Raw genomic sequence first — 19,111 nt, forward strand, 5'->3', positions numbered from 1 at the left:
ATGGCCGGTAGTGCTGCGTTTGTTTGCCCACACTGCCCCCTGGTGTATGAATGAGAAGCTAGTATACCGTTGTTGTATTTACAACATTGTGACATTTTTGCATGAAACATTATCATGTCAGGCACACATTTCAGTCTGCTCATTCATAGTAGTAGTGTGTGGCAATGAATCAAATTACATAGTCAGAAGCACCGAATCCTGTTTTACAGGATGTCTTTTATTGTTTCAGTGCTGTTGACCTTACTTAATGCAAATATTTGATTTAAGACGATGAATACATTTAACCTCAATTTAACTCTTACACTTCTATCTTAAGAATCGCATAAATAAAGTTATAATTACTCCGCAATCATCAAATCAGATCCCCAATAAATATACAAATCGTGAATAACAAGAGATAAGTATTCATGCTAAAGTAATAACATTTACATTATATTAGTAACAATTAATTTAATTTAAAAAAACGACTGGTAACCCTTCTCAAAGTGTCACCCTGATAAGCTCCCGATGTCGCCCAGAGACTAATGGAAGATACAGTACAGAGATACAGATATTTGTCATTGACGTATTGTTACCATGGCAAAATGGATTCCTACGCTGTTCCCAGAGCACTATAACAAAACAACAAAAAACCCCGGTCTCAATGGGCACCGGTAATATAAGCGTCAAAAAAGAAAACAGGTCACTGAATTATCAATGCCTTTGTTATTATTATTGAATTACCAAATATCCTTCCTATGGCCTAAGATTTTTGGTCTGGTTTGTTCCATGATTGTTTGTGTTGGTGTAGGGTTGTGGTCCTGGCATCTGGTAGTTACCAAGGACAGGTATTTCTAATCTGCTTGACCCTATGAATGGGTATTGGTGTCTGGTGGTTCTATGGGTGGGTCATGGTGTGTGGTGGTTCTATAGGTGGGTCATGGTGTGTGGTGGTTCTATGGGTGGGTCATGGTGTGTGGTGGTTCTATGGGTGGGTCATGGTGTCTGGTGGTTCCTATGGGTGGGTCATGGTGTCTGGTGGTTCCTATGGGTGGGTCATGTTGTCTGGTGGATCCTATGGGTGGGTCATGGTGTGTGGTGGTTCCTATGGGTGGGTCATGGTGTCTGGTGGTTCCTATGGGTGGGTCATGGTGTCTGGTGGTTCCTATGGGTGGGCCATAGTGTCTGGTGGTTCCTATGGGTGGGTCATGGTGTGTGGTGGTTCTACGGGTGGGTCATGGTGTCTGGTGGTTCCTATGGGTGGGTGTTGGTGTCTGGTGGTTCTATGGGTGGGTCATGGTGTCTGGTGGTTCTATGGGTGGGTCATGGTGTCTGGTGGTTCTATGGGTGGGTCATGGTGTGTGGTGGTTCTTATGGGTGGGTCATGGTGTCTGGTGGTTCCTATGGGTGGGTCATGGTGTGTGGTGGTTCTTGTGGATGGGTTTTCACACCTAATAGTCCTCAGGGTCTTGGTGTCGGGTGGATCTTGTGGCTGCTGGTGTCTCTTGATTCTGGTAACTGAGTGTTGGCATCTGGTGGTCCCTCAAGGTCTGATGGTTGTATTAAAAGGGTATTGGTTACTGCTAGTTCATCTGGCAGGTTCTTGGAATCGAGTGGATCTTCGGGCTCTGGTGGCTGGTCTGGGCGAGTCTGTGTGTCTGGTGGTTCTCCTGTGGGGGTTGTTGGGTCTGGTGGTTCCCCTGTGGGGGTCTTTGGTTCTTTTGAGTCTAATGGCCACGTAGCTTCGACAGGTAACTGTTTCTGCAGCTCTTTCGCGCTGTGGGCCAGCATGTGGCTCACCTTCCTCTGGTGAGCGAGAGCCTCCTCCTTGTCATTCAGCTGTAGTGGAGCATAGAGCATAACACAGGGCTTACTGCACATCTGATGAGAGGAGCATGCAGCATTGGGTAAGAGATGATTGAGTTGAGGTACAAGGCCACGTGTGGTTAAGTGAGACTGACCAAGTCCAGGAGTTTTTGCAGGGTGTCGGTGTGTTCAAGTGATGCTTTGGCTTCCAGGCCCGAGGGAAGAATGGCTCTTAGTCTTTGAGCCACACCAACCAGAGTTCTGTTTGCACCTTGAAGAGAAAAGCGACACAAGTCTTAGTTAAGTACACCATTAACACCATTTTTTCACAACATGTGTATGAAGCAGAAGTCTTATATTACAGGGAGCAGAGATGTCCCATTCAGGGTATTGCTCGGTATACTTAGCATTACATCGATTTTTTGCCAATTGTTTTGAATAGCAAGTATTATTCTGGATCTGAAAAAACAAAAATGGTGCCCCCTTTTGTAACTGACAAACTAACGTCTTATCATATCTATAAACTTTGTTTAACCAGCAGAGCTCAATTGAGTCCCAGGACTCTTTTTTAATGAGGCCCTGTGTGCAGACTACAACAAAAAAAGAAGACAGCTAGGGTTTAAGGATCTAAGAGAGAGACGATCAGAGACGTGGGACCTGCCCTGTGTCTCCCTAGGGTGGGCCTTGCCCTGTGTCTCCCTAGGGTGGGCCTTGCTCTGTGTCTCCCTAGGGTGAGACTTGCCCTGTGTCTGCCTAGGGTGGGCCTTGGGCGTGCGTGCCTCGGCCTGCAGCAGGAGGTGGTCGCTCCGCTTCCTCAGCTGCTGTTCAAAAGCGATGCGGAAAGCATCCGCCATCAGGAGGGCCTCCTCCCTACTCCCCACCAGGAGGTCCAGCTGCACACACGCACACACACACACACACACACACACACACACACACACACACACACACACACACACACACACACACACACACACACACACACACTATTGGTAAATAAAAAAATTGCCATAATATACAAAGACAATACATTTGAGAGTTGATTGAGTGCAGTTCACTGTAGTATTGAACAGCAGCAGATAAAGACCTCCTGTCTGAGCTGGAGGAGTTGTGTCCTGCTAGCAGAAGCAGTCTTGGCACAAGGACAGGACTCCATGACCCCGGGACAGCGGCAGGCCCCTAGCACCGCCAACTGGATCAAACAACAACCAAGGGGAGAGAGGTGGTCAACAGAGGTCTGCATGAGTCGGCCCTCTGGAATGAGCCATCGTCCCATCGTCCACTTCCTCAGAGCCAGTCGGCCTGAATTGGACATGATGCACAACTTTGTAGTCAACGTTAAATTGGCTTCAGAACAACCATTCTGAAGGGTATAGTAAAACAATTCTGGTAAATCAATTATCCGTAGTTTGATATCCGTGATATGATATATATTTGGGCGGCATGTGGCTCAGGAGGTAGAGAGGGTTGACTGGTAACCCGAAGGTTAGTTAGATCCCCGGCTCCTCCTAGCTGAGTGTCGAAGTGTCCCTGAGCAAGACACCTCACCCTATCTGCTCTCGAAGCGCTGGCTGTCGCCTTGCGTGGTTGATTCCGCCGTCGGTGTGTGAATGTGTGTTTGAATGGGTGAATGTTAGGCAATACTGTAAAAAGCTTTGAGTGGCCACTGGTTAGAAAAGCGCTTTGTAAAAGCAACCCATTTACCATTTATATCCAGCCCTGGACGTATCCTATCCTCAAAACAGGTTGTTTTCATTGAACGTTACCATCCAACCGGTCTCCCCTAGTGGAGTGGTCTTTTTACAGAGCGATCCCACCTTTCACACATTGCTGCTTTTTTCTTTGGCCGGGCTCTTGTTACTGCCTCGTCCCTGGCTAAGGAGAACCATTAGCCACCTCACCATTATTATTTGTTTTTGAAACATACAAGTTATCATATAACGATGTAGACCGTTTTATTCTATACACTTTCATTGATTTCATTTGGATCGTATAACATGCATGCTTTTGATAAGCGAAAGAATTGCTCAACTGCAAGATGTGGAAGAAAATGCTGTGATAAAAAGTCTCTTCCAACTCACCTCAAGGAGGGTGCCGTCTCTTCCATGGCCACACGGAGGCTTGGTGCTTTCGTAGGCCTTCTGCTCTCTAACGCTCAGCATGGAGAAAAGCTCCATGCACTGTTGACTCAACCCTGTTCAAAAGGATACCATGTCAGTTTCACATTGTTTTGCACACTCACCAATTATTGGGGGTTGGGTGGGTGTATAGAGCATATGCGGTACCAGCTATCAGTCTGGTAAGGCGACTGCATAAACATAACGTTGCTCAAGGCGAATGATCTCGAGTAAAGCGAAAAAAAGCGCGCAAACACACACACACACACACACACACACAAACACACACACACCGAGGAATGTGTGAACACAAAAGATGCAGGCACCTGCGTTTTCAGCCTTCAGCTCTTGGCTCTCTTTCAGCCTTTCCTCCAGACTACTGGTAAGTGCCTGGTTTTCACTGTTCATTCTGGAAACAGTGAAACAATTCAAGAGGGGGATTAGTGAAGATGCTATTGATGCTGTTGTGGAAAAGTTTCTGTTGAAAAATAAATATAAATAAATAAAATGTATATGAAAATGTATGTGAAGTAACAATCCAACCTGTTGAACTTCTGCTCCCATGACTGTTCACATTTCTTCATCTGCACTTGATTGGACGTTATCTCCCACTGTAAGCCATTCACCTCCTACACAGAAAAGAGTATTTGCTAATTTAAGCTGAAGACATTGTTATTTACAACGGCTGACTGGCAAATTGCAGGAGTTGGTAGAGGGAAAGTGGGCTGAAATAGAAATGAGTTAAGAATACAAAAAAAACACAGAGGAGGCAGACACCATTAAAACACCTGAAGAAAAGAGCACAGGCAACGCAATGCAAGCATAAGGGATATATGAGACATGCATGGAAAACACTGTTGGCCAACAAGGGGGTCCAAGAGAACTGCCCTTAACAACAAGGAAAGGTAAATATGAGAACCCCCCTGAAGCTATAGGAGCAACAGAGACACACACACCTTCTCCAGGGCCCTGGCTCGTTCCTCACTCTTGAGTAGCAGGCTCTTGGTGTGGCTGGTGGCTTTCTCCAGGATCGTCTGTCATAAAGGACAGCACACCCTGGTGATTAGGTCACAGGACGTAATGTTCGGTTTTGCATCAAAGTAAAAATAAAAATAATAAACAACAATAATAAATAAAAATATGTCATAAAATAGCAAATGTCTTCTTAACCACTGCTGTACTGTGACATTTGAAGATTGGCGTCATGGTGACTGGGCGAGTTCAAAAAAATTGAAGCAGTTTAAATTGTTCCCGGTTAAGGGGTGATTACACATGTAATGTGGCATGTTACTACCTGGAGCCGCAGTACTTGATATAGGATACAACCCGGCTTATTGGTTGGTCTTATGGGATACCACATGTGATATAACGCACACAAAAAAAAAACAGTGGTACGTTTTATGCATAGGCCTATAGCATAAAATATCCAATTGTCAGAATGAGCTTTGAGTCTGTAGTATCAGTGGTTTGCATTGCTGAATGGACTGACACAGAGGCAGAGAGAGAAAGAGAATCCAACAGTCACCCTCGCTAAAAGAGACCATAGGGTCAGACAGTTAGAGGCTTGTTCTCTGCTGGAATGGCAGAGGAGCGTCAGCGTCAGTTAATTGGGCAACAGGTGTTGCCCAATTAACTTAATTTGCTCATAATCTCCTGCCACCCCACCCCCAAGGGGACCAGATGTTGCAGAGGTGGCCCTCATGCTGTTAAAGAACGTAAGCCTAACTGTACCCTATGAAACTCGCTTTTCAGCTAATTTTATACCCCCATCCGAACCACACTGTATACTTAGGCTACATGCTGTTTGATAGGGTTATTTTATATGAAGTACAGTACACATGTTGTTAGATAGTGTAAATGCATAGCAACAGCACACTAATGTGATTGCAAAGTGTAATAAAATAAACTATGTGAAATACATACTGATTCATGTTCCAAAAATGACCCAGTTCCATAAGTAGGACAAATATGTGTTAAAGCTGTTCAGATTGCATGGGATCATCAATGGTAGATGGACTGCATTTCCACAGCGCTTTTCTAACCAGTGGCCAGTTAAAGTGCTTTACAATACTGCCTAACATTCAGTTATTCACACACCGACGGCAGGCCAACCAGGCAGGGCGTCTATTGTCTGCGTCTGCGTGCGTATGCGTGTGTGTTTGTCTGTGACTGGGTGTCTGCGACTGTGTGTGTGTGTGTGTGTGTGTGTGTGTGTGTGTGTGTGTGTGTGTGTGTGTGTGTGTGTATGTATATGTGTGTGTGTGTGTGTGTGTGAAAGAGAGAGAGAACCTTTCCTTGTAGGATCTTCAATGCCTCGTATTTCCCCTCCAGGTAGCGGTGCGTCACCTCCAGCTCACAGCGTAGAACCTCCAGTGTCTCCAGACACACACAGGACCAGAAGCAGCGTGTATTGTAATGCTTGCAGTAAGGTATGCGGCCAGATCCTAAGCGAGTGTATCATTCAAAAGCTTTGAGAGAAGATTGAAATGTTTATTTCTGTACTGTCCTACCTCAGATGCCTCCTGCAGTCGCTCTCTTAGCTCTTCTTTTGAAAGGTCCACCAGGGACCCTGGTAGAACATAGAATAGATCAGAGATAACACAGTAGGTGAAGTGATATTTAGAGATAAGGAAGAAGACTTGAGGATAAGATTCAACGTATCTTTATTTCAGGTTAGGTTCAGGAACCATACAACACCGGTATTCCTACGCTGCACATGTAGTGACGTATCACTCCGCATAGCTATAATCTAGTTCCATTTACATATCAAAACATCCCCCCTGTTTAGCTAGAGAATCAGGAAAATACATACCACTGTGTATTAACCCTTTTAAAAAGTAACTAGATTGAGTGCTTATTAAAAACCGTGAGCATTAACATATTATGAGAATGATTCAATCCATTGACATTGTCAACCTATTCTTTTTTCTTTCTCTCTGCCATCCAACACATTGAAACATATTCCTCATATTCATCTTTGTAATGTTTCACTCTTTTTTTTCTTTTCTTTATTTATAATTACGATCAATCTCGCTGTTAGACATAGTCCTTGTAGTGAGATGGTTTGAATACAGCCCTTCCTACCCTTGTACGCACTGGCTGAGGGTTTTTTGGGTCTGGTGGCTCAGTCTCAGTTCCACAAGCTGGTGCGGTCTGTGATTGATCACTATGACCCTCCTGTCCTTCATCCAGTGTGTGTGGCTCAGCAAAGCGGAGTCTTTTTGTAGTTTGTTGTATTTGTGTGTTGTATGGTCCACGCAAGTTACTTCTGCAACGCCTTATCTTGTTTCCATTTGGGCTTTGCACAATGTAGCTCCGTGGCTCATTGAACTTTTGGACGACAACTGCTGGGTGCCATGTTCTTCTGTCTTTGTTCCACAGTCACATGTTGTCCAGGATGGAGTAGAGGGAGTTCTCTGCGACAGTTGCGGTCGTGGTGTTTCCTCATCACAGCTGCTCTGTGAGCCAGATGCTGTCGGTGTCCCTCTTTACCTGGATCTGCTCGGCTCTGTAGTAGGGTGGAGACAGGCCTACCAAAAAGCAGATCCGCAGGGGAAGGCCGTTTGCTGTCAATAGGTGTCGCCCTAACTTGTAGCAAGGCTATGTGTAGGTCATCTATGTTTTGTTGTGTTTTTTTCACGATACTCTTGATGTGTCGCACATGTTTTTCAACAAAGCCATTGCCCTTGGGATGAGGCTCTTGGGGTGAACTGGTGGTGTGTCTTATTCTCCAATCTTTTATCATCCTTTGGAAAGCTTGTCCTGTGTACTGTGGTCCATTATCAGCCAGTATTTCTTCTGGATGTCCGAATAATGACATGTACGACTGCATTTTCTGTGTGACTGCATGGCTGGATACTGGAGTAGGCATTTCATCCACCAGTGAATATTTTGAGTATCTGTCTACAGTCAACAAGTAGTGGCGGCCATTGATTTTTAAACAGGTCAGAAGCTATTGACTGCCATGGTTTTGACGGTATTTCATGCGGTTTGAGAGGTTCTTTTGAGACAGACACTTTCTCTTGCCAGCCGGCGTGTTTTTTCTATGCCCTGATGTGCTACGTGTAGCTGTTTTAGGATGTCATCAGTCATAGAGTCTGGGATAAGTACCTGTCTGCCCTTGAATATGACCCCTGACTCCACAGTGAGTTCATCTCTGAATGACCAATATGGACGCAGGTCTTTGGGTAGATCCTTTATGGTTTCCGGCCATCGCTGATGAATGAGTTCTTTTAGTGCACTGAGCTTTGGATCGGCATTTGGATCCGCAGAGCATCTTGCTTTTCCTGTGAGAAGTTCATTATGGCGATGGTGTGCCGCTCTGGATCCTCAATCTCTACATCGATACCGTCTATGCGCTCATCCAGCTCAATGTCACTGTTGTTTTCAGGGTTTGGTAAACGACTGAGAGTGTCTGCCAGTATCATTTCTTTTCCATGTCGGTACCTGACTTCGTAGTTGTATCCTTGGGTCTTGATAAGCATCCGCTGAAGTCGAGGTGGTGCTGCATGTAGTGGTTTTGCACATATGGTTACAAGTGGTTTGTGGTCTGTTATCACAAGGAATGACTTTCCATACAGGTATGTGTGATATTGTTGCATTCCACAAACTATTGCGAGCATTTCACGTTCTATGTTGCTGTATGTTGATTGGCAGTCTGTCAGAGTCTTTGACCCGCATGCAATGGGTCTGTTATTCTGCACTAGCGCCATGCCTAGGCCTTTTTGTGATGCATGTACTTCAAGCGTCAGTGGTGTGCTTGCATCATAGTATTTTAGACATGCATCCTCTGTGATGGCTGATTTTAACTCCACAAAGCATTTCTGGTGATCTGCCTCCCATATCCACAGAGCTTCATTTTTCAGCAGTCCCCTCAAGATGTGCGCTTTCTCTGCAAACTTCGGTATGTAGGCTGAGAGGTAAGTTAACATTCCTAAGAATCTGTTTAGTTCATCCTTGTTTTGAGGTTTTGGCATTTTCTTATTTTAGCAGGGTCTGGTTTTATGCCATTATCTGTGTACATGTTGCCAAAGAATGATATGCTTTTCTGCTTTATTGTACATTTTTCACTGTTGAACATCACATGAAACACAACATTGAACAGCACCTGTAATTCAACAGGCAATCAACATTCCGGCTCATTAGTTTCCAAGAATCGGTCTGCCAAGACACAGTATAGCATTAGGGGAACTTCTTCGTTAACCTTTTTTCCTTCATAATTAACTTTATATTTCTTCCGTTAGTGTTCTTGACTACAAAGGTTTAATTTCCCCAGAATTTCAAAGATTCTTTCAGGTATATGCTTTTAAGAAAGCCCTTAATTCACTTGAGAAATGTGTGCTTGGAGGTTTGTGGATGTTGTATGCTTATCAATATACATTTTTACCATGTGAATGAAGCTGCAGTTCAGGTTTATCAGTGGCTCAATGGGATAATGCCTTGTACAGGTGATTCTTAGGTTGAGAGTTTAAAGCCCGATAATAGCATGCTGAACATGCAACCCATTCTCAAGTACGTGACAGTGTCATGTCATTTAATTTATTAATTCGTTATCTGGGACACGTCATTTCAATTTTTTCGTGCCAAAAGCATAAATTTCTAACAATATGACATCTTTTGGCCACCCGTTTCTACTTTCAACTTTGATTCAGAGAAATTGTGACAATTCACGATATATTTAATGCAGATGCGCTGCTCTGTAGGCATACCGTGACGGAAAAACGGTAGCTGCTTCATCTCTTCTTTTTAGAATGAGTTTGAAATTTGTGCTTTTGGCACGAAAAAATTGAAATTACGTGTCCCAGATGACGAATTAATAGATTAAATGACGTGACGTGACAGTGTCACGTATTTCCGTGAGACTGGGTTGGAACATGACATTCGGCCATTGCTTTGCAGCTCACCTGAAAGCCGAGGCACAGTATTGCAATAAGTGGAACATCTTCATCAACATGTTTCCTTCATAATTATTTTTCATATTTATATATCTTCCATTAGTGTGTTCTTGACTTTTAATTTTAACCGTACCCTGTTAATCACCTCTTGCAGTTATATTTTTTCTTATGTTTCGTGTGTATGCCATGCAAGGGCGTAGGAACCGGGGGGGACGGAGGGGACGTGTCCCCTCCAATATCGGAGACAGGCGCATTTGTCCCACCTAAAAATTATACCGGATCTGTCAGGTTTCCGATATGTGTCCCCCCCAATGTTAAACTCATTCCTACGCCCCTGATGCCATGTGTGACTGTAGACTACTACTGCCTGTCTTGGCCAGGACACTGGAGTTTAATCTCAATGATGATTATTATTTTCAACTAAACAATAGTAGTTGCCTTGCATTTTAAAATGTCAATGCACTTATCAGCCCTGAATAACAGTCAAAGCTATTTAATAATTGATTTGCATGCATAGTACACTTTCCATTGAACAATTACCCCTGTTAATTACAACTAGAGGTTGAGAACTCTAGTCTATATTAAAGCATCCATAAAGTAGCATGCCATGGGACCTTTAAGGACACATGCGACTCTCCGAAGATGAATGCTATTGATTCTGGTGTCAAAATATACCTGATCTTGTTTTCAACGACGTATACGGCATGCCGTACGATGTCAGAGAGAAGCCTGGGTCGCTCACTGTGCTGTCCCGGTGGAGCTCCGTTCCGCGGGGGGTCACAGGCTGCTGGGGCCCGTTGGTCCGGATGTCGAGGGCCGCCAGACGTATGTCCATACCGTCCCCCAGGTCTCCTTCTGCCATGTTATCATCCAAGAGTCCTGCTCCAGTAGCGTCTCCGCTACACTGCATCTGCAGTTTATGTTATGTCAGTCAGTCTCTAACACACACACACACGCACAAACATAGGGGTACATTGGCAAATTTAACAGAATTTCACCACGGGAGGCTGGTTCACTTGCATACAAAACTTACTTTCAAAGGTGTCCTATTTCACTTGTTGCATTTTAGTTGTGCGACCATTGCGTTTGAGGAAGCGGACGTCTGTCCCACCCGTGCGAAACCAGAACAACACAGGGTCATGTCCCTACTACTACTACTCACATGGTTGGGGTACAGCCTACGACCGGATAAGTTGTCGTTTTTATTAAACAAGATCGCAACGAATCAGTCCTCTTTTACGTGTCGGTTCCAGCGTCAGAGAGGCCGTCTATAAATGGAGCCTAATGAGCCTACTGCTGAGTAAATATTATCCCAAGGGGCGTGGAGTGAAGCGGGCGTAACAGCACGGTACTGCGAAGACTGAACTCATTCTGTAACAAGGTTTTATTGTTATCGCCTGTAACTTGGAAAACAAAGGAATAGGCTTAAAAAATGTGATTGAACTACTATGAAACGTGAACAATTGAAAAAGAAAGCCATGTGAAGGTTTAACTTATTCCTAATGTTTTATGATCAAGTTGATCTAAGGAGTCACAGTCGAGTCTATGCAAGGCCTATAATTCAACAGATATAGGCAGCAAAACAATTGTAAATACAACACACATAAATACAATAATTATGTTACGCGATGATGCACTTAAAAGAGAATGACAATGGGGTGGTGAGTTGGTGTGCTGATATTACAAACAATAGACAACATCAGACAAGACGAGAAGCAACGGTTTGAACCAAAACGTCAATTTCAGGTTCCCAGGGTTATTCACTGTCATATTCCTCAATGAGCAAGTCCTCCTCCTGCATGAGGGCCTCACACATTGTGGGCTGTGGCTGGCTGGCAGGAAGCTCTGCCCCGGCCTCCCGCGGAGGTGACCGGGCTCCAGCCTGGTCTCCTTCCACCTCGTCATCTAGATCCAGTGTCCCGGGGTCCTTGTCCGTCAGGGCTTCAAGGTTTAGCCTAAAAAATTAAGATTGTTAACTGAAAACCATCTGGTAATAAAATATGAGATATGAGGTTTGAATCCAATAATAATGTCCAAGTGAAAACATGCTGGGGGGGGGGGGGGGGGTACCTGCCAGGAAACCTCCTCTTTGCAAGCTGACCCACATCCTGTATGAAGGCTATCTGTGCTGTGAAGTGAAGAAAATAAGTCAACCCTTGGATAAAAAATAGTGAAAAAAGCATAGACTATGAATAAAATGTGCCATGCAATTCTGCATCTTTTAAGTGCTGCTTGCACCATCATATTTGTCATCAAATTACATTGATTCTGCACTATAGACTGGATAAACCACAGAATGTCAAACATTGTTTTTTAAGGGAGCAATTTGAAGATAACTATGGCATTACTCTTTACTTACTGAGTGAGCCAGTGTTGTACTATTCAACGTCAGGGCTGATGAAAAGATATTTCTAGCGATCGTGATCGCCACATCACAGGTTCGCTGAATCAATAGCTCCTTCCGTACGGCACTGTCAGTGCTTTGCGAAGCTGGCTTTATGTGACCGTTGAAAAGCAACACAAAGCCTTGGCACGTCGTCGGTTTCCACCTGTATTTTTCCCGTCATGGTGGTCAGATTGTCGACTCCCTTCTAACGGAGCAGTGAGTTGGTACCTGGGTTTCTCATGGGGTTGCTGAGCTTGGCGAGGTAGGGCAGAAGCTCCACTTGGAGGCTGGTGGGAGTCAGGCAGAAGTTGATGAAGAGAGATTGGGCGGCCTGGCAATTTTCCCTGTGCTGTGAAGAGGAAATATCGTCACTTTAATTTAGATTTTGACAAAAGAACATGCACATTCTGTAAATTAAGTCCCACGTCCTACACATTTGACATCAACCTTATGCTAACATCAAGTAAGGAGACGACTAGCTGCTCAACAAAAAAAATAAACAACACTACAGCAACTCAAGTCTCCATTTCAAAAATGTAAACAACAGCAATGGTTCCGCTCCCTCAATAACACAAATACACTATCTAAATATGTACATGTTTGGAACAGAGCAACGCTGGTGGAGTAGAGTGTATCAGCATCCATGTTAGTAACGTGAGGAATTGATTCCAAAGCGTTTACCTTTTTGTTGATGGTTAGCCAGTTGGGTTTGTGCAGCGGTCTGAAGCCAACCGGAGCCTGGGCTGAGTTGCAGTGAAGGAGCCCCCTGGTGGCCACTGAGGAGCCGTACTCCGCCATGACGGCGCGCGACTAGAACAGAAATTAGGCGTTCTTCATCATTGCCACAGTGCTGTTCAAATTAGCAAATATTGATTACAAACTATTCAGCCAATGTCATTCAAATTATTTGTATTCCCTCACTTTCTGCATGAAAATGTTTTTTCCCCCAAAATAAAAAAAAACACATTCGGATTACTTTTTGGGTTGAATAAAATAGGAACAATACTTAATTTGCCTCGAGTGGAATTGGTGCGCACGTATAACAAAGTGTTCACACAAAACAACCCCTGTAACATCCATTTACTGTCTTTGTGATTTGGAGACTTACGGCCCATTCACCGGTGAAGAAGTCTGCGTCTGACAGATACTCGCTGGCCCTCGCCACGTCCTCCGCCGTGGAGAAGAAGTCAAGGTAGTTCTGGTGCAGGTACAGGTTGAAGAACTCTGCAGACATGTGCGAGCGCTCCACCACCAGCTGCAGGCCGCAGGGACAACAGGACACAACGGTGAACACTGTTATTCAATCAGGATTGGTCTTAGAAATTTAAAATATTAAATATAATATATTAGAAATAATATATTATCTATTCTTATAGACCTCTGAAGAATAAGTCCCGCCTCCAAGACTCCTGGTTGCATCGTTCAAATGTCTATGGGGAATAACATAGGTTTTTTTAATGATTGTACAAAACAAACTCTGTAGGTGGCGAAGAAGTAAAAGCTGCTCATGTTTTGAACTACACACTTTTTCCATCTAGATTCCACTTGGGTTTTGGATCGGGGTGCCGTTAAAGTAGTTAACTATTATGACGAAGCACTATGCTAACGCAGATCTGCGCAGACTTAGGACATCACGACTCTCCCAGTCAAGGTTGCGTAGCAACGGCGATGTTTCATAGTTTGTCTTCACCAAAATGGAATTCAGTGGCATCAGAGCCCGCCTATGGAGGTGGCACTAACGCTGCTCGTTCATGTGTGAAATCGTCATGTTTGATAGGTTGTAAGAAATTCTGAAGACGTTACTGTGACTGAAGAGCCAACAAACTCTTCAGTCACAGTCTAACCAAAATGTTGGGTCTTGGAGAAAAGAGGCTGAACCTCGCCATCGATTAGGTTTTATATACCACTGAAATCACACGTGAAATGAACATCATGTTAGGTTGTGAATGGTTGCGAGCAACTCCCTCCTCCCTAACAAGTATGACATATGAAGTCTGCGCAGATCAGAACTAGCTCCTGGTTTGCAACGGCACCGACAATCCAAAACCCAAGTAGAATCTAGATGGAAAAACGGTGTAGTTCAAAACGTGAGCAGCTTTTACTTCTTGGCCACCTACAGAGTTTGTTATGTACGATCATTAAAGAAAAACGTTATTTCCCATTGACATTTGACCGATTAAACCAGGAGCCTCGGAGGCGGGACTTATTCTTCAGAGGTCTATTTAGAGTTTTAGGGTTGGTTGGACTACCTCAGGGTGGATTAACAGTGAGTGCCTTTGGTGCTCAGAGAGATGAGGGGGCAGTTTGTGTTGCTCTGCTTCTTGGGAGCCTTCGACGGTCTCTCCTGTCGAGAAACACACACTGAGGAAATGTGGATCAGGACCAAACTGAACGATTCCATGTTTGTTGAGATCGACTTATCGATGCAGAGTGACAATTACACAGATCATCTGAGGTCAGCATTGTCTGCAGGTAACATTTGAGAGTTGTAAAGAAAGAGAGCAGCAAAACAAGTGTATTGAACCATGCTCCAAGAATGAAAGACACATGGGAAGCAGAAGGAACACAGCATGCAGTTACACAAAGTACTCCACTTAACTACCGGGGAGACTCACTCTTGAAGTGGAGAATCTTTCCCAGGGCTCGGAACAGAAAGAGCGAGACGTCTTTCCCTCCGATACACTGCTCGGCCTCGCCCGCACCTTTCTCCTTAGACCGTTTCTTTCCTTGTGTCCTTTTGCATGCCATTTTGCCCGGCAACACAGCGAGACATTTTTCCTTTTTCGTGAGCGACAGTCCCCTTTCTGATGAGAAAGGAGGCCCATTAGGTCACTGGTGTTACATTACCAGACCACAACTCAAAAGACGACCCACACACATTCATTAATTATCTTACAGAGCATCTAAAAAGCTGAATCATTGAAACAAGGAAGCATTACTTGTTTGTTCAACATGTTCAAACACCACTCACACACCATTAAAGAATGGGTTGAACTGGGTTTTACGGGCTAATCAGAGACCCACAGCTGTGGCCTGGGAATGTAGTCAGGGGTGGAAAATACTCTGATGTCAAGCCTTCCTTACCCCCGCGAGTGGCTTCTTGAAAGTCTGTCCATTGAGCAGCTCTTCTACTCTTTAATAAATCAACCCAGGTTCTCATTGTTCAAATGGATTACAACATTAAAGGGGTGATATCCTGTTTTTCCGACTTTTCCCTTTGCTTTGAACATTATATGACTGTCAGCTAAGCTAGAAAAATATAAGTCAGAGCCAGGGGGAGTATTTATTTACTTATCAATTATCAACCATGAAAAAGCATGATATGGGATCTTTTACATCATAAGTTGAACCATGCGGATCAACAGTTGAAAAGGCCAGAAAGGCTCCATTGAAGGTATTTGCCACTTTACCTGCAAGGGAGGAGAACTGCAGGCTGTTGATGGCACTGCGTACGTCTCCGGAGCTTCCTGAGCACAGAATGTCCAGCGTGTCCTTGTCGGGTACACAGAGCCTCCCTCCAGTCTATGGGCATAAACAGACAAAAAGACAAATGTCTTAACATGCACATAATATGTACACACACACACACACACAATTACGTATGCATTCAAATTACATTTCTTCCCAACCTTGGCTGCCTCCAAAGTTGCGATGCGCAGTAGAATCTTGCTCATAGTAGTCGGCGCCACAGGGTTAAAGCTGTAAAAGAATAAGGGTTGGATTTACAATGTCCCCCTGTGTGTGTGTGTGTGTGTGTCTGTGTCTGTGTCTGTGTGTGTGTGTGTGTGTGTGTGTGTGTGTGTGTGTGTGTGTGTGTGTGTGTGTGTGTGTGTGTGTGTGTGTGTGTGTGTGTGTGTGCTGACCTAATGTGGCTTATGGACAGCTCTTCCTGGATTTCCTTAGGAAACAGAAGTCGAGAGTGGCTGTCCCCACTCAGGTTTTCTGACACGATAAATACCAACGGACACCTTCTTGTCTTCACAAATCTCCTAAAAGATAGAAGATAAAAAATATTTTTCATTCATACCGTGTTTGAAACATACCACACCTGAATAATCAACCCTTTCTTTGGATCTGAAAAGAAAAACAGAGCAATCCTAAAGCGCACGCACGCACGCACGCACGCACGCACACACGCACACACACAAACACACACACACTTTGAGGTGACAGTGCTAGTTATGCGACTTCTATGCCACAGTGCATTGTTACTTACCTCAAGATATCATGCAGGCTCCCTGGCTGCCTGAAGAAATTATTTGGGAAATCCTAGAAGTAAACAAGAGTATAAACATTGCCTCAAACATGTGCTGCCCATGCAGTCGACATTGCTAAATAAATACGACAGACAAGGAAGGTGTGAGGGTTGGGACTCTTTGGATAGAAGTATCTGCTGTATCACTGAATAGTAAGCATGTATGTGCTGGGAGCGCCCACCTCCACGAGGATGAGCTTCCTGTCCTTGGGCCCCTGTTCCCCCACCATCTGCAGGCAGTTGTACTTGTTGGCTCGGAGGAGGAACTCCTGGAACAAGCCCGTCTGTGAGGTGCTCAAGAAGCCATTAAACCTTGATGCTTCGCATGTTGTGTTGAGGAAGAATTAGAGCGGGAAAAAACAGGACAGATTTCTATATTATTAATTAGCTCCCCCTCTGACCATCTGTATTGTTTACCGACTTGATATGTGAATTGATCTACTGTACAACTGTTGGTGACTTTCTGCTTTTTTATTTAGAGAAAATAATAAATGAAAAAATAAATAAAAATAATAATTCTAATAAGAAAAATATAAAGTGCACACCGGGCTCAAATGTTTGTCGATACGCTTCAGGGTCTGCTCTGTATTCAGAGACATTGGAAGGGTTGGTCCATTGCTGGAGTCTGAAGCCTAGCTCTTCTGCCAGAACTTGGACTGTAGCGCTCTTCCCACAACCTGAAGGACCGGTCAGCAGAGCAATAATGCCCCCCTGTGGACACGGAGGAGACCAAGGTTATTCATTACAATGGTCAGCAACATTTCTAGAATTATTTCTGATGGATGATTGTATCAGAGCTATTATGGAGGGCAAGCTTTGCCACTCCTGTTTACCGTAATGGAAGAGGGAAAAGTACTTGGACAGAGACATATTCAAAGAAATTACAAAGGTTACAGGGGGGCTACTCTGTTGTCCACCTGAGAGCAGGGGGGCTGAATGAACATTTAGTTCATTCACTCATTCTCATTCAACACATTTGAAACCTTGGATGTTGTGGGGTCCGTGTGAGTCCTGATCCAGTTCTCCACCTCCTCGATCTTCTTCTTATGCACAGCGAGTTCAGCCTGCACAAACATTTTTGTTTGGTTGTCAAACAGTGAGAAAAAACAACAGAAACATGTAAGCAACAGGCAAAGTCACATTGAGTCAATTTCCTTTGTATAGCCCATAATCACTTAAAGCCCTTACATCACAACTGGCTTCTCATGCTCCATTTACTGACCCCCCCCCCCCCCTCCCCCCTCCAACCTTAGCCCTCCAAAGAGCAAACCAATCAACAGGTGTGATATTTTATATATACACGTGTTATAATGTATATATAGCCAGGTCAATGAATCATGAGTAAAGTGGTTCACCTGTGAGTGTGGAGCATGTGCGTCCACCCAGGGCACATTGTGGTCGCTCTGATGTGGCTCTTGGACAACGGACAGGGATGAAGATCGAGGTGCTGAGCTGTTGGTCTCACCCTTTTTCTTCCTAGGACCCTTGCCGACTTTCCCCTTGCTTTCAGGGGACTTGCCCGCTAAAAGGTTACTAAATGAAGGTTCCACCCAACAGTTAGCCTGCATGGAAGAGATTTGAATGAGCAATACAATGTTGTTGATCGGGAACAAGATAAAATGTTTTGATAGGTAGAGCACGGTAATATTTCAGCAGGATTAAACTAGATATCGTTTAGGGTTTTGTCATGGAAGAATTGGGGTACAAGCATTTGATGTTGGATTAATCGTAAAAGTAATAGTTTATACTGAATACAACATATATTGCGTTGAACATATTGCACATCTCTGTATGAATGAAAACATATGTAAGAAACGTACTTTATTTGACCTTACCTTTCCGCCGAGAGAACGCTTGGACATTCTCATCCGTGGTGCTTTACATTGGCCTGGGTGCTAGAGGTCTGTACCGATCGCTGCAGATGTGGTCATCAGAGAACCACAGCTGTGACCTGGGAATGCAGTAAGGGCTGAACACTCTGATGTCGTGTCTCGAAAGCCTGTACTTGAGCAGCTCTTCTACTCTTTAATATATCAACCCAGGTTCGCATTGCTCAAATAGATTACAATATTTACATCATAAGTTGAACCATGCATGTGCTTTACATTTGCCTGGGCGCTAGAGGTCTATACCGATCGACCGCTGCAGATGTGTCACATCAGCATCGATCTCAGTGTACACTTAAGCGACAGCGATTGAATGGCAGCCAAAGACTCCAATTAGAGCGCAGGCAAATAGTTGAAGATCAAGTTAACAGTCAACTGGTCAAATAAATCCTGCAAAGAGTGGGGAAAGCCTAGTATATTACATGCGCAACGCATTGTGCAGCTTTCAGAACTGTGTTCATTTCCACTGCTGAACTTTTTTCAGCAAGCATAACAAACAGAATGCGTTGACAAATAACCAAGCCTAATCCTCTCCTTGGGTTTGTTGGTATAACTACATATACATACCTTCGCAATGTGCGTTGTATTCAAGTTTCAGCGACCTCTAAAGGCTCGACTATAGTTGATATGATAACTAATTAGCGTGGACGCGAGTGAGCGTTTCTCTTTAAAACCGAGAGGGGTTTAGCGTTAAGGCGGCGCACGGAAGTGACGCAAGAGTCACTTGTGAGCACGCTGAGGTGCGCAGCGCAGTACGCATGTGTCGGCCACAACGCACGAAAAAACGG

General features: G+C 44.3%; 2 protein-coding genes across 6 annotated transcripts; both read right to left on the bottom strand.

Moving 5' to 3' along the window:
- Positions 1-220: 220 nt before the first annotated feature.
- On the bottom strand, positions 221-11,096 carry ccdc125 (coiled-coil domain containing 125). Of its 4 annotated transcripts, none has more exons than XM_079748694.1 (12): positions 10,830-11,096; positions 10,472-10,706; positions 6,413-6,471; positions 6,192-6,278; positions 4,859-4,936; positions 4,446-4,531; positions 4,229-4,311; positions 3,867-3,979; positions 2,873-2,977; positions 2,528-2,678; positions 1,941-2,056; positions 221-1,818 (listed from the first exon to the last, which is right to left on the bottom strand). In XM_079748694.1, exons 2-12 carry the CDS (start codon positions 10,704-10,706, stop codon positions 1,441-1,443), a joined length of 1,491 nt encoding a protein of 496 aa, XP_079604820.1. In that variant the 5' UTR covers positions 10,830-11,096; the 3' UTR covers positions 221-1,440. The 4 variants fall into 4 exon arrangements, with proteins under 4 accessions (XP_079604820.1, XP_079604821.1, XP_079604822.1 ...); XM_079748695.1 differs by having other exon boundaries at positions 10,472-10,734; XM_079748696.1 differs by having other exon boundaries at positions 10,959-11,083.
- Positions 11,097-11,183: 87 nt separating this feature from the next.
- On the bottom strand, positions 11,184-19,006 carry rad17 (RAD17 checkpoint clamp loader component). 2 transcript variants are annotated; one of them, XM_079729763.1, is made up of 17 exons: positions 18,891-19,006; positions 18,273-18,388; positions 17,793-17,999; positions 17,421-17,501; positions 16,983-17,148; positions 16,620-16,756; positions 16,399-16,451; positions 16,046-16,171; positions 15,812-15,881; positions 15,593-15,704; positions 14,798-14,986; positions 14,432-14,526; positions 13,291-13,437; positions 12,864-12,992; positions 12,411-12,531; positions 11,867-11,924; positions 11,184-11,751 (listed from the first exon to the last, which is right to left on the bottom strand). In XM_079729763.1, the coding sequence occupies exons 2-17, from the start codon at positions 18,303-18,305 to the stop codon at positions 11,553-11,555; spliced, it is 1,923 nt and encodes a 640-aa protein (XP_079585889.1). In that variant the 5' UTR covers positions 18,306-18,388; positions 18,891-19,006; the 3' UTR covers positions 11,184-11,552. The 2 variants fall into 2 exon arrangements, with proteins under 2 accessions (XP_079585889.1, XP_079585888.1); XM_079729762.1 differs by having other exon boundaries at positions 18,258-18,388.
- Between the last annotated feature and the right edge of the window lie 105 nt (positions 19,007-19,111).

The sequence above is a fragment of the Pollachius pollachius genome (genome assembly GCF_949987615.1).
Source record: "Pollachius pollachius genome assembly, chromosome: 1".
Classification (NCBI taxonomy): Eukaryota; Metazoa; Chordata; class Actinopteri; order Gadiformes; family Gadidae; genus Pollachius; species Pollachius pollachius.